The sequence below is a fragment of the Danio rerio genome, chromosome 3, assembly GCF_049306965.1.
Source record: "Danio rerio strain Tuebingen ecotype United States chromosome 3, GRCz12tu, whole genome shotgun sequence".
Lineage (NCBI taxonomy): Eukaryota > Metazoa > Chordata > Actinopteri > Cypriniformes > Danionidae > Danio > Danio rerio.
In genome coordinates this window covers 21,776,003-21,791,414 of record NC_133178.1, presented here as the reverse complement: position 1 = coordinate 21,791,414, position 15,412 = coordinate 21,776,003, and the positions used below count along the sequence as shown (strand labels likewise).

The window sequence follows — 15,412 nt, the reverse complement described above, 5'->3', positions numbered from 1 at the left end:
AACGTTTTCATAATAATATTATATTTTAACATTTTATGCAAATTAGAATTACAATGAAACATTAGAACTTCTCAAATATGTTTTAATCTTTTTTTAACAGCCATTGACTTGTATTGACTGTATTTTAGATTTACACTTTATGTGAGTAAAAGTGTAAATATCCTCTATTATATCATATTGAGTGCACACTCTTTCAGTTAAGGGGAAAACTTGCCATGTAAAAAGCTGAAAAGAAAAGCGTTGAGAAAAAATAAGTGCAAAATCTCTTCAGCAAGGCACAACACTTTCCTGACTAAATTGTTTAAACATTAAAAACTGTAATCTGGGACCATTTATTATAATTGGAGTCCAAATCAGTGTTAAAATCATCCTGTCATGTCTTTAAATATAAAACAAAAAGCATGAGCTAATTGAAAAGGTAGGCTGGAATGGTGAGTTTACAATAAGAAGTTTTGCATGTTCTGTATTATCAAGTGAAAACAATAGATTGAATAAATAGACAAAAAGTTTAGAATAAGCAGGATTAAAGAAAAGACAAGGCATAAAAACTTCCCATGAACTTGAAATAAATGTATACAGCAGGGGTCACCAATCCTGCTCTTCTTGCCTCAACACACCTGCCTGGATGTTTCAAGTATACCTAGTTAGACCTTGAATAGCTTGTTCAGGTGTGTTTGAATAGGGTTGGAGCTAAAATCTGCTGGACACCGGGCCTCCAGGAACAAGTTTGGTGACCACTGGTGTGAATTATTACTAATTATTAACTAATATGTTAAGAAATTGCTCTTTTGCTTGGACATTGTCTAAGTAAAAGTTATTTTCAGCAGACAGTAAATAACAATACACAAATCTGTGTAATCAGCTTCTATGGCACTTAAGAGGTTCTTTTATGTAGTTGCTGCATTTGGGACCTTTATCAGTAAATCAGGGAGGATTGTGCACAACATTCAAATAGTTCATTTAAAGTCTTCAACCAATACTACAGTACTACAAGACACTGTATTAAAGGGATAGTTAACCTAAAACCTGAAAACTCTGTCATCATTTACTCACATTTGACTTATTCCAAACCTGTTAAGACTTAGTATGTGCAACACAAAATAAGATACTTTGAAGAATGTTGTAAACCGGTAACCATTGACTTTCAAAGTATTTATTTAGTCCTTTCATGAAAGTCGATGATTACAGGTTTTCGGGTTTCTATAAGTATATCCTCTTTTGTGTTCAACCAAAAAAGAAACTTGTTAATGAGAGTTTGGAAACACTTGAGGGTGAGTAAGTGATTGTGTGAACCATCCCCTTTAAGATCTGGAGCTCAGCCGGATGCAGTGACCTCAGGATGAGATTTTGTGAGGTTTTATGAGCCGTGGTGCTGCTGAAGAGGTTTGGTCTCTGTTGTAGAGAGAGAGCAGAAGGAGTCAGGATGGGACTTGGCGAACTCCACCAGTTCATAAGACTCACGAATGTCCGAAAGACCAAGCCAGAATACAATCCAATGGCCGTTTACAAAACTGCCGTCACAGTGCTTGAAGTACCTGAGGAGAGTTTAGGGAGCAATGAGCCATGGATAGTGAATAGACAAAAACTGTGAGTGGCAAAAAAACAAAATGTGAACTGTAAAATGCGACTAAATTAATGGAAGTAGATTTGTTACCTTATAAATATTAAGTAAACAAACTATATGCATAATTATGAAAGTTAAGTCAATGGGTTTACTGACATTTATTTCAGTCATTTTCCTTTGACTTAGTCCCTTTATTTATCAGGAGTCGACACAACAGAATGAATCACCGACTTATCTAGCACATGTTTTACACAGTGGATGCCCTTCCAGCTGCAACCAATCACTGGGTAACATCCATAGACACTCATGCTCACTCATACACTATGACCGATTTAGTTTATTCAATTGACCTAAAGCGCATGTCCTTGGACTGTGGGGGGAAACCGGAGCACCTGGAGGAAACCCCCGCCAACAAAAGGAGAACATGCAAACGTGCAGAAATGCCAATTGGCCCAGCCTGGACTCAAACCAATGACCTTCTTGCTGTGAGGTGAAAGCGTTAATCAATGAGCCTCCGTGTCACCCATTTTTCTGACCTTCTTAAAGTAAAATCAACTTGTTGCTTTTAAGGCAGTGGGTTTACTGATTTTTTAAAACGCTTTTTACAGTGTGGAGGAGGGGACACACCAGGGATTGATGCGATTAGTGGTGCGGGATCTCCAGAAGAGCTTGCTGAAGTCCTGTCGAATGCATTCCCATAAGATCTGCCCAGTTCCCTGGCCTTGTTTACTGCTGCTGACCACAAACTTGTCCAGGTATGGAGTGCCACTGTTCACAGGCTCTGTGGTGATTATAGCAGCTGCACTGTAACTGCAACACAACACAAGTGGAGGTGTAACACTTTACAATAAGGTTCATTAGTTCATGCATTTACTAACATGAACAACTCTTGTACAGCATTTATTAATCATAATTGAACATTTACTAATGCATTATTAACATCCAAGTCCATGCTTGTTAACATTAGTTAATGCACCATGAGTTAATATGAACTAACAATGAACTACTGTATTTTCATTAACTAAAACTGACTAACATGAACAAATACAGTAGTAAATGTATTGTTCATTGTTTGTAACTAATGAACCTTATTGTAAAGTGTGACCAGTGCAGGTGTAGAAGCTCATTTTTTGGATGCAAAATACTGATTTATGAGCAATGTTTTACTGCTATTTAATTAAAAAAATTGACATTTTAATACACATTTATATTTTTTATTATAGCTTTTATATTGAATCAGAAAAGTGATAAGTGATACAGCTAAAATCGTAGATTACATTTTTAAAATATATAAAATATAAAATAAATGTTGTAATAGTTTTGTCCAAGCCAATTCATACACGTAAACATAAAGTAATGTATTAATATTAATTTACAAGTGTTGGTTTATTATTGGAAAATGATTGAATAATCATCATAGTTGTATTAGTAGTAATAATAATAATAATAATAATAATAATACATTTGTGCACACTTTGCAACAGCAACAATTATACACAAATACACATAATAGTTAATAATATTACACTACACAGCAACTTTTTGGCTAAATTATAAAAACAACAACAACAGACATTATTATGCATTTGATGTAAAAACATTATTATTCTAATTATTAATAGTAGTGATAGTATCAAAAAAACTACAAACTATACACTAATATTAACAACAACAACAACACCAACAATTTTATTAATATTAGTTTTAATAATAATAATAATAATAATAATTGCATTAATTCTAGTACTATTAATAATAATAATGATAATAAATAATAATAAAAGTTGTATTTATATTAGTTTTTATATTAATGATAATAATAATAATAATAATAATAGTAATAGTAAATTGTATAAATATTAGCTCAATAATAGTTATTATAATAATAATCATCATCATCATCATTATCATTATTTTATTAATATTAGTTTTAATAATAATAATTGTATTAATATTAGCTCAATAATATTATTATTAATAATAATAATAATACTATTAATATTAGCTTTAATACTACTACTAATAATAATAATTATTGTTATTATTGTTTGTATTATTATTATTATTATATTAATATTAGGTTTAATAATAATAATAATAATAATAATTATTATTATTATTATTATTATTATTACTATTAATATTATTATTTTACTAATATTAGCTTTAATAAAAATAAATAATAATAATAATAATTTTATTAATATTAGCTTTAATCATAATAACAACAATAATAATAATGATTATTATTATTATTATTATTATTATTATATTAAAATTAACTTTAATAATATAACTATTATTAATAATAATAATAATAATAATAATTAAAAAAAAATAATAATAATAACAGTATAGCGGAGACAGGTAACCAGAAAGAGAGGAGTAGGATTGCTCGGTAAGGACCTCAGTGCTTTATGTCGATTGCCTAACCACTACTAAGCTATTGGTGCAGACCATATGATCTTTTAAATAAAAATATAAATAGTTACATTTAAATTTAATAGTTAACTTTTTAATAAAAAAGTTCTCAAAAAAATAAATAAATAAATAGCAGCTCAACTACCATTAATCTTAAGTATGCGCCTTCAATTGCAGAAAACACTATTACAAACACTGCCACTACTCGTAGTAACAACTAACACCCTCAATATTACACCTCGTCCTGGCTGAATCATGAAAATATGACATTTCCATAGCTTCCATTCAAATGACTCGGCTTTCCCTTAAATAGTAAGCGGTAAACTCTGTGTTACAAGATTTAATATAGGTGTGAAGCGTAGAAATAACCTGTCGTTACCCTTCCGACAGGTAAACAGAATGCAGTCTGCCCTCCAGAGATGCTATATAATCCTCTCTCAGATTCTTCTCGAAAGACTTGTTAATCAGCGCCAGCAGACGGTCAACATCAATGTCCTCCAGACTGCTGTATCTGTGAAGAGCGAAGACATTTTTATTGTGATTTTTTTAAGATTTACAATGCAAATCCAACTACAACCACTTGTTAGGTAAACAAATATGATGCATCTACCAAAATACAGAAATTTGTATTTTACATAGTTGTTATTTTACATAGTACAAGTGTATTGCACAAAAATGATATAAACATTTGCATATTATTCAATAACATTATTTAAATCAATACAAAAATATCGGCCTAAGAAATCTGCAGAAACTGAATTTCTATGAGCGCAGATTCCTTGTGGTCCTATTTTATCATGTCAAGTAAACTCATCAGAATTTTTAAAATAACTTTGCTGATGAACCAACAATTATAGAAATTGTTATTCATTCATCCATTCAGTCTCTTTATTTATCCAGGTTAAATCTCTTTAATAAGACTGACCTGGCCAAGAGTGACCTGTTACACAAACAGCACTTTGAGCTCTTACGCTTATTCTTAATTTATTTTATCTTATTTCATTCTCTAAATTTGTAACCTGTGTTATGTTGTCAATTTATGTTGTTTGATGTAGCACCTTGGTCCTGGAGGAACATTGTTTCGTTTTACTGGGTACGGCCCTTTCTATTGTTGAAATGACAATAAAGCCGACTTGACTTGACTTGAAGAAAATGCTTTGTAAATTGAGCCACAAGCTGGATGATATCCAAAAACCATGTTTTTTCCTAGCTCTGTTTAAACACAGAACACTTCAAAATATAACAGATTGTTTGCACAGAATTTGAAGTATCAATAAAATGCAGTTAGACCACAAACATACACTGATGCTAACTCTGCTTCTCAAATGAGGTGCAGTAAGTTTTAATGTACACGTATAATGACTTACTGCTAATCTTTCAGCATGGTTTGATGTTTCTACTGGCAGTTCACAAAGAGAGTGTGAATAATGGCAGGCCTGAAATCTAATTATACAGTACGTCAGATTTATGAGAACAGCTTGTTCATTCTTGACACTCTGAAAATTCAGGCTGGAGCGGATTGTGATCAGACAAACCTTGAGTCAACAGCACAGTGTAGCTGTATATATACAGTACAAATAATATAATATAAAACAGATGAATGTCAACTATTTTATGATCTGATAACTTCTTAAAATGGAAACACTAATGAAAATAAATCATATATGGTACCTGCGTATAGGGTCTCCATTTTTAAACAGGGTACCCGAGCCTAAAAGTAACAAAAAGTACATATTTAATGCCTCATTTGCATATTCAAACATAAGATTTTAGAAAAAAAAGTCTGCAATATCCAACACAATCAGTCAACTTTAGAGATATTGTGATATATGTTTGTGTTTTGCCTTGATTAAATATTTAATTATTATCAGCAGATATTTAAACCCAGCACATTCAGTATCTACACTCTCAGAAATAAAGGTACGTGAGCTGTCACTGGGATGGTACCTTTTCCAAAGGTACACTTAAATGGTCATATTGGTACCTCGAAAGTATATATTAGTACCTAAAAATGTTAAGAGGAACACTTTTGTGCTTTTTAGGTACTAATATGTACTCTTGAGGTATTAATATGGACCTTTTAGGTGCAAATTTGTACCTTTTGAAAAGGTACCACCCCAGTGACAGCTCACATACCTTTATTTCTGAGAGTGTACAGGAGAGCTGTAGCAGTTCTAACATAAGTTATGCATTTTTTAAATATATTTTATTTAAGGTTTTTCACATTTTAAAGAACAAACCCAAATCCCTCCCATGCCAGCAAATAGTAATAAATAAACTTATGAGAAATGTAAATACATATGCAAATCCACAACTGATACCTAATCATATTCCTCCATTGGTAATCTATACCTGCACATATCCACAAGTCCAATCAAATACCTGCTTATGTACAATAAGTTATGCATTTTGACCTGTAATGAGAAGTGTTGTGTGCTGTTAGGTGTGTGTTGTCGATCTCCAGGCTCACCTTTGTGACTAAAGAGCTCAGTGAGGAGTGTGTTTGCAGAGGTGAGCACAGCTGAACTTTCCACCGGCAGCAGATTGAGCAGCTCTGCAATACTGCCGATGCGCTTCTGCTCCACCTCATTCAGCCATTCTGCACAACTCAGAGCCGGCAAATCACCCGGTAATGACACCAAACCCAGCACCTCAAACCAACAACACATGCAGCACTTACTAAGAAGCACTTTAGCCAGCCATCTCTCAGTTATATTTAAGAGAAAAGACAATTAAATAAAACCAAACATCATCAGCATGGAAATTAATTCAATATTTTTGATGCAAATGTAAATGAGAGACAGAATTGACTGCTGCAAACCTTCCAGAAATGTATACATGATATAAACACTGCCACCTTGTGTTCATTGTACGCTATCAAAGCAACATTTTTTTTTCTTTACAAGTTGAACCTCAGGGCGAGAGGTGTCCAAACTCAGTCCAGGAGGGCCAGCCGCCAATGTTCTGCTGAGTTTAGCACCAACTTGCTTCAACACACCTGCCAGGAAGTTTCTTGTATACAGTATCTAGTAAGAGCTTGATTAGCTGGTTGAGATGTGATTAGGGTTGGAGCTAAACTCTCATGGACACCGGCCCTGCAGGACTGAGTTTGGACACCCCAGACTGAATATATAGTTACAGTATATAGTGCTCAGAATAAATGAGTACACACTCTTTTTTTCCATTTCTCATTAAATATAGCCAATGGTGCATTAAAAAAATGATGTTGTGTTAAACAGTTAAATCATAAGTTCCATTAAAATAAGAGTTTGGTCAGCTATGGTCTTAGGAAATAGAAAGATAATACATTTAAATTGAAGTTTAAACATATTTTTTTTTTCATTTCTCTTTTTGTCCGAATTAAAAACATTTTATTTAATATTTTTTAAACATATTCAATCATTTTGGGTGTATAAACTAAGCAAATGTGTCTATAACGTAGTATTAATGTGTAATATATGAATAATATGGTTATACATATACATATAAACTACACACAAGGTTTGTGTGTGTGTGTGTGTGTGTGTGTGTGTGTGTGTGTACACACACACACACACACACACACACACACACACATTCACATATCAACTCTACATATTTGATAAAAGACACTACTGTATTTTTAATCTAATAAATATGATGCATTTATTTGATCTTAAATACTGCCCAATACTAATATTTTCCTGTATAACTTTATTTTCTGTGTTCTATTTATATATATGTACTTCTGTGATGCAAAATGTTGCAGTCATTCCTCCAGTATCATTCAAGTTCCAGAAATTATTCTGACATGCTCAAGAACCATTTCTCATTATCATCAATGAGCAGTATAAATCAAACAGACTAATAATGATTTCTTGCATTCGTCTCTTGGCTGTACCTTGTGGTTTTGGTTGCGGATTCCCCCTGAGCTGTTCAGGAAGATGACTTTGAGAGGCTGTAGTGTCTGTGAGATGGCCGTGGTCACCTGGATGGAGCGGAGGACAGAAGAGCGACCGGTCGTATCGCGACCCACTGGACACACCAGAGGAATCACTCGACAGTCCAGAGTCCATTGCAGAAGAGCTGAGTCCACAACTACTGACGGCCCACTGCTGACAAACGCACACACAAAAAGAGAGATTTGTTTGTTTATTTATTTATTGGTAATATTATTATTATTATTATTATAAATATAAAAAGTCAGTTTTCACAAATGTTGTGTAAATATTCGTATGAGGCGTTATTTATTAAAAACAGCATTTTGCATATATTTACCTGAAGTCAATTATAAATAAGTAACAATAAATAATAATAATAATAATAATAATGATTGATTGATTGATTAATTAAAATGATAAAATAATAAAAATGAATAACAACATAATCTATATGTTTAAAAATATTTACATAAACGTAAAAAATCTAAAAGTCTATTACAGTTTCTTCCAACTGCTTACACACAAAATCTTTTCTTGTCACATGATTTCTAAAACATCTCTCTTGCAAAACAATGCAAAACAACACAGCAAATCTCCAAAACCAGAAGCTATTTCTCAGCTTTGAACTCAGTTTCCAACTGCATAAAACACTTTTTTTAAAACACAGAATTTTGAAAAAAAAAATCTGCAGACATATGCAAAAATTATTTTGGGAGTTTCGTAACTAAAATCTTAACATATGAAATAAAAATACTAGCTTTGTAACTTATATAATGTTTACGATAAAATCCATCTAGATCCACTTATTTGATAAACAAAACAAGTCTCTCATATAATAAATCTACTAAAAAACAGAAAATATGACTTTACAAACTGTATTGTAGATAAATTAAATGAACACTTTCATATTAGTCAATAATATTACTGAAATTAATTTAAAAACTGAATAAATTTTAATTTAAACACATTTACACAGGTAAATAAATAGACTTTACGGTGGGCTAAAAATCTGCAGAAATATGTGGATATCTGTGTGTGCAGATTCCATGTGGGCCTGCTGATCACTTACCAATGAATGCTTTACTCTAGTATAGGCCCAAGGTGATAGGACGCTGGGCTGTTCTGGTCCAATAAAAACTGGTTTGCCACCCATTCACAATTTGTGGTTTTGTACCTACGGCATATTTACCTTTTTTTAAATATTAAATTCCTATAAATAAGAATAGATAAATTATTTTTAAACTCAGTGCTGTAAAGTGTATGATGGGTAGCCTTATGCCAACATGATGCCCACATGATTTTGTTTTTTTACATTTTTACATACAGTTTGTTTATCTTTTTTGTATGCTACTGTATACAACAGTAATGTTTGCCCAAGTTAATATTTTCTGTTTCTTCACTGCATTGGTGTTTACAGTGTACCTATCCCCCCTCTCAGCAGATCACTGCCACTGTAGAACATTGAATTGAATTGTAGATATAAGCCTATAAAGAGCAAAGAACTTTAGATTTCAAACAACAGTGTTGACATGCTGTATCCAAAAGTGTTATATTATGAAAGACGTGTTTACCATTCGATGCAAATGCTTCATTCTGACATGTGCTTATGGCATTTTGAACGCAGATTTTCATTTTGAAGGAAATGTGAGGGATTTTGCTGTTTGTCGGTGCAGTTTTAAGAATTGTGTGTAGTTTTGAAAAAAGGCGACACTGTTTTGAAAACGTGTAAGCAGTTGGAAAAACTGTAAACATTTATACATATTAGGGGAAAAGATTGTGAAAATTGTATTATATACTGTAGTTAGATTTATTATAGATTATGAATTTCTAGGCCAGAAATCACAACAATATTAAGTCAGGAAACTAAATTCTTGTTTTATTTTTTGTGAGAATTAAATTTATTTGAGGATATTTTGAGAATCTGTTTTAAAATCACTTCATAATTGAGAAAACTAGTTTTTTTTTTTGAAGAATAGAAATCTGTGCATAATCAACAACATCATGTTTGCTCTACATTATCCCTCATTTACCATTTTTAGTGTGACCAGGCAACAGTATAACAACAGTATAGTTTTTCGAAAATACTCTACATTTAAAATAAAAATGATATAACCACATAATAAGAATTGGAACCAAAACCCAAAATCTAAATCCACAAGGAGCACAAACAATAAAGGTGGCATGTGTTGCTTGAGGCATACATTAATAATAAAAATACCATTATCGAGCATGGATCTCAGTACTAATATCATTATATGTAGTGTTAAAACTGTGAACAGGCATTTAAAATGACTCCCAAACCTGCTGCCGTCCAGAGGGTTGTCCTGCAGTTGTAAAAGTGCCTCTGAACTAAAGAAAGGCATCACATTGGCGGAGTTGTCCTGAAGTGCTTCTGTTAAAGCTTGACAGTGTTTCACCATTACAGTCCTGGCGAGAGGGGAATCGGTGGCAGATCTGGTGTGGTCGTCTTCCGTAATCTCAGCAGGCAGTCCCATCACCACCACAAGCTTCATATCCATCCGCTGCAGGAACGAGAGCCCGAAAGCCAAACTCTGGACCATCTCATGGCTATCAAATACTGAAGGGTCAACCTGCAGACCATACAAAAATCAGCTTTAGGATGCATATTGGAAACGACATGACCTCAAAGAACAACTGTGTGCGTGGGTTGTTTGTAGGCTCACATCGAATCATGTTAATATTAATTTAATATACATTTATTCTGTTTTTATATTAATTTCAGCATTATTATTGAATATGAACCAAATATTTCTATGATTTATGTACAATGCAGTTTGTTAAGTAAACTTTTGTTTTTTAGTATAAATTTTATGAGACTAACACTCACCGGCCACTTTATTAGGCACACCTGTCCAACTGCTCTTTAACGCAAATTTCTAATCAGCCAATCACATGGCAGCAACTCAATGCATTTAGGCATGTAGACATGGTCAAGATAATCTGCTGCAGTTCAAACCGAGCACCAGAATGGGCAAGAAAGGTGATTTAAGTGAATTTAAACGTGGTATCAATGTTAATGTAAGACGAGCTGGTTTGAGTATTTCAGAAAATGCTGATTTTCTTTGTTTACAGAGAATGGTCTAAAAAAAGAGAAAATATCCAGAAAGTGTCAGTTTTGTAAGCGCAAATGACTTGTTAATGCCAGAGATCAGAGGAGAATGGCCAGACTGGTTCGAGGTGATAGACAGGCAACAGTGACTCAAAAAAAAAAAACACTTGTTGTAACCGAGGTATGCAGGAGAGCATCTCTGAATGCACAACACGTCCAACCCTGAGGCAGATGGGCTACAGCAGCAGAAAACCACACCGGGTGCCACTCCTGTCAGCTAAGAACAGGAAACTGAGGCTACAGTTCACACAGGCTCACCGAAATTGGGCAATAGAAGATTGGAAAAGCGTTGCCTGGTCTGATGAGTTTCGATTTCTGCTGTGACGTTCAGATAGTAGGGTCAGAATTTGGCATCAATAACATGAAATCATGAATCCATCCTGCCTTGTATCACAGTTCTGACTGGTGGTGATGGTGTAATGGTGTGGGGGATATTTTCTTGCCACACTTTGGACCTATTAGTACCAAATGAGCATCTTGTTAATACCACAGCCTACCTGAGTATTGTTGCTGACCATGTCCATCCCATGACCACAGTGTACCCATCTTCTGATGACTACTTGCAACAGGATAACACTCCATTTCATAAAGCATGAATCATCTCAGACTGGTTTCTTGAACATGACAATGAGTTTACTGTACTCAAATGGCCTCCACAGTCACCAGATCTCAATCCAATAGAGCACCTTTGGGATGTGGTGGAACGGGAGATTCGCATCATAGATTTGCAGCCGACAAATCTGCTGCAACTGCGTGATGCTATCATGACAATATGGACCAAAACCTCAGAGAATATTCCCTGTACCTTGTTGAATCTGTGCCACGAAGGATTGAGGCAGTTCTAAAGGCAAAAGGGTCTCCAACCTGGTACTAGTAAGGTCTACCTAATAATGTGATCGATGAGTGTATTTTGTTTGCTAAACAAGGGGGGTTCCAATTGAATATGCATTGTAAATCTTAAATAAAAGTTAAAAAGTTTTTAGTTACGTTCTAATTTCTGAGCAGAAATAGCAAAAAAATTCTAGTAGATTCTACCTGGACCTAGTCATTTGCCAATAAAATTTGAATATATTTTTATGATACCACAATTATTTTTATTATAACAGTTAGGTAAACCTACAATACAGTTTTTATAAAGTCATTTAGATATAAATTTTAGACTACTGAATCTGAAAGTGTTCTTTAAGGCTATTAGGAGGTCATATATCTGTAGCGTACCCTATATTAGGTTAATTTAGTTTGAGCAGTGATCCTGAAACAGGAAAAGGCTTCAATTGTCAGCAGAGTCAACAAGCTAGAAACTATGACAGAAAGGATCTGTCCACTCATGCACAATTTAGGCAGCAGCAGCACAGATGAATAGATGGTCAAGTCTTCACATTAGATGTTCAAATTGTGCTTCTGATTAAACTATGCTACAGTGGCAAATATGTCACTTTAACAAATGACTATTATATTACTATTATATTTTATATCATATACTGCTCAAAAAACAAAGGGAGCACTTAAACAACACAATGTAAATCCAAGTGTTTCCTTTAGTTTTTGAGCAGTATATATTATACTATATGTATACTATAATACTTTTATGTACATATCAATCATTTCATATATTTTTTAGGAATCAATTTGTAAAAAATCATATTTAATATACATTTAAAATGTTTATTGAACATTTACACATTAAATACAATTTATTTAGAAAACATCATAAAGTTTGAGAGTTAGAGCAGAATTAACTTGTAAACAAAAATAAAGCACAGTGTCAAAACTATCTGTTAATGAACAGTTTCCATATTTTGTGATTCACAAGTGTTTTCTGTTTATTTACAGTTGTGAATTGCATTATGGGATGCTGACCTCCACTGTCGACTTTTGATGTGGAAAATTCAACTCTACAACTTAAAGTGACTTTTACTGACATTATAGTAGTTTGAAATAATATAATGTATAGGATATAATATATACAGAAAAAAGTGTACTTAATAAAGTGTCCGATGAGTGTATTTTGTTTACTAAACAAGGGGTTCCAAATGAATTTGCATTGTAAATCTTAAATAAAGGTTTAAAATTTTTTAGTTACACTCTAATTTCTGAGCAGAAATAGCAAAAAATGTTAGAATGGACCTAGTCATTTGCCAATAAAATTTAAGTTTCATATTTTTACAATACCACAATTATTTTTATGATAACTGTTAAGGAGAATTACAATACAAATTTTCTTTTATTTATATTTTAGACTACTAAATATATAAAGAAATAAGTCTGTAAGATAACAGAACATGTCCTGGCACTTTATTACAAGGTTTTTGTACTGTAATTTAAAACACAAATTTAAAATGCTCATAAAAGTCACCTTGTCCAACCTTACAAGGTTAAATGTTGTTGGAAGAAAGATCATGGTCCCTTTAATGCAATTCAAAAGCATAAATAAACTGGGAAAAATAAAAACATGAATCACAAAATACGAAAAACTGCCAATTTACAGATTTTTTTTTTTTTTTACAGTGTATTAGGTTAAATATTAGCATGAACTTATGAAAACAGAGATCTTTCTAGAATGCTAATTTGTGGCACAATAACTATTTATTTATTTAATTGTTTGTTATTAAATTGTGAAATTTTAGTTGTAATCGTGCAAAATATTTTCTTTCATGTAAATGCTAATTGGAAGTCAATTATTACTGTTTTTATGATATTTTTGATCAAATAAACCCATAGTTATTAACAGAAGAAACTTGGTGTCAAGGGTGTCAACTCAAAAGTAGGCTGTATTTTCTTAAAGTAACAACTTTAATTTGATGGAATATTTGGCTGGTTTTTAGCCTACCTATTTTAATATACATCACTTAATGAAATAATAATAAAATACACAAAAATGGTCTATTACCCATGACTCGTGAATTCTGCAGTATGTACAAGTGAGTTGAGTACACGCACCTCCAGCACCGCGAAGGCAGGAGTGGACCCGGCCCGCTGAAAATGTGTCAGCCAGTAGCGCGCCTCCCGCGGGTCTCCTCCAATCTCACGGAGGAAAGCTTTGACATCTCTGTAGATCAGCGTGCGGTTGGACCAGGCGCTGCGCTCACCCAGGGACGAGTGGTTGTAGGACTCTTGCTGGCTCCACAGCGGGGTTTTGCTGCCATGTCCAGCGGTCCTGGAAGAGCTCATGCGCCGGTTCACCTCTGCTGCGCTCCGCCGATGGGGACCGCTCCTCTGCGAACTCAAAGCGAACGGTTTGGTCCAAAACTGGCCAGCCATGACCATGGCCCTGCAACCGGACGAACCACTGTTGACTTTGGCCATGAGTCGCAGAGGTGAACCTAAAAATTGTAGCTTTCGTTGACCTGAGGAGTTGGAGTGAATGCTGTCCAGGCGCAGCCACGTGCCTCAACCAGCTGACCGGAGAGCGGCTTGATAATACCCGGTCCAAATCAGCAACTTTAGAAATAAGGTCTTTGGTTTTCCTCTTTTGGAGAGAGACTTCAAAGGTAAAATAAGATAAACTGTAGCTAATACGGCTGAGAGGAGCTCTCTAAACAAAAAGCTTCTCCCAAAAGAAAGAAATACATATTTTAAATAGTTTACACTGACAGGTTTCTCATTCCAATGATTGGTTCTTTCTACCTGTAATCTTTTGTTACTGGGGAAATTGAAATTTCCTCATTCCCCAACCAACTCAGGTCATGTGGGTACAGTCATAATAAATGTTCTTTATAGCATTCATGTTTCCATGAAGAATCTTTAACATTTTTTAAAAAATGTTCATAACAAGAAAAAAAAAACAAGTGTTAAAATGTTTTGCTAAAATAGTTCTGTGTCATCAGCTATAGACTAAAAATGCTATATTTTACTCACACCTAAATCAAATATTATATCAAATCTAAAAATGTAAAACTATATAAATTAACAAATTACAAAATTAACTATTTAAATTTACAAATTAATTAATTACTTTTACAGACCACAAATTCCCCTATACATTAGACATGGGATGATAACCGATTACCGCAGTTTTAAAAATTAAAGGTTTTAAAACCGTTAAAATTTCCTGGTATTCCATTGCTAAAGTATTTGTATTTTTTTATTTGGATTTTACCCCTTTTTTTAAAAGTTTAGTTTAGAGCAACAGTATCTCCAGCAAAAAAGAATCCTTCACATCAAATGCTACTTGGTCAGTCCATGATTCAAGAAACATTTGAGCAACAAATCGCTCATAATCAAACATCCAAGCATGCTACTGAACATTGCAGTGACTCACTTTATTTCCAAAGAAATTTCCAAAGATAACTTTTCAAAAATCTGTTTTTGAAACTATTGAAGACAGCAGAGGTCAATGATTTATTTTAATTTATTTAGCCTGACATGTTTATTGTC

General features: G+C 33.4%; 1 protein-coding gene and 1 long non-coding RNA gene across 5 annotated transcripts in view; one reads left to right on the top strand and one right to left on the bottom strand.

Moving 5' to 3' along the window:
• Window positions 1-5,242, top strand: part of LOC141381188 (uncharacterized) — a 30,414-nt gene extending 25,172 nt beyond the window's left edge. Inside the window, exons 2-3 of the long non-coding RNA XR_012400953.1 lie at window positions 2,173-2,319; window positions 4,376-5,242. This is a non-coding gene — a long non-coding RNA (uncharacterized lncRNA). The remainder of the gene's footprint in view (window positions 1-2,172; window positions 2,320-4,375) is intronic.
• On the bottom strand, window positions 32-14,540 carry nags (N-acetylglutamate synthase). Of its 4 annotated transcripts, none has more exons than XR_012399706.1 (8): window positions 13,976-14,427; window positions 10,207-10,496; window positions 7,866-8,079; window positions 6,456-6,636; window positions 5,657-5,696; window positions 4,355-4,496; window positions 2,192-2,374; window positions 32-1,535 (listed from the first exon to the last, which is right to left on the bottom strand). XR_012399706.1 is itself a non-coding variant. In XM_680827.11 (8 exons), the coding sequence occupies exons 1-8, from the start codon at window positions 14,339-14,341 to the stop codon at window positions 1,358-1,360; spliced, it is 1,584 nt and encodes a 527-aa protein (XP_685919.3). In that variant the 5' UTR covers window positions 14,342-14,427; the 3' UTR covers window positions 32-1,357. The 4 variants fall into 4 exon arrangements, 2 of the variants coding, with proteins under 2 accessions (XP_685919.3, NP_001410708.1); XR_012399707.1 differs by having other exon boundaries at window positions 7,866-8,076; XM_680827.11 differs by having other exon boundaries at window positions 4,365-4,496.
• Window positions 14,541-15,412: the final 872 nt, after the last annotated feature.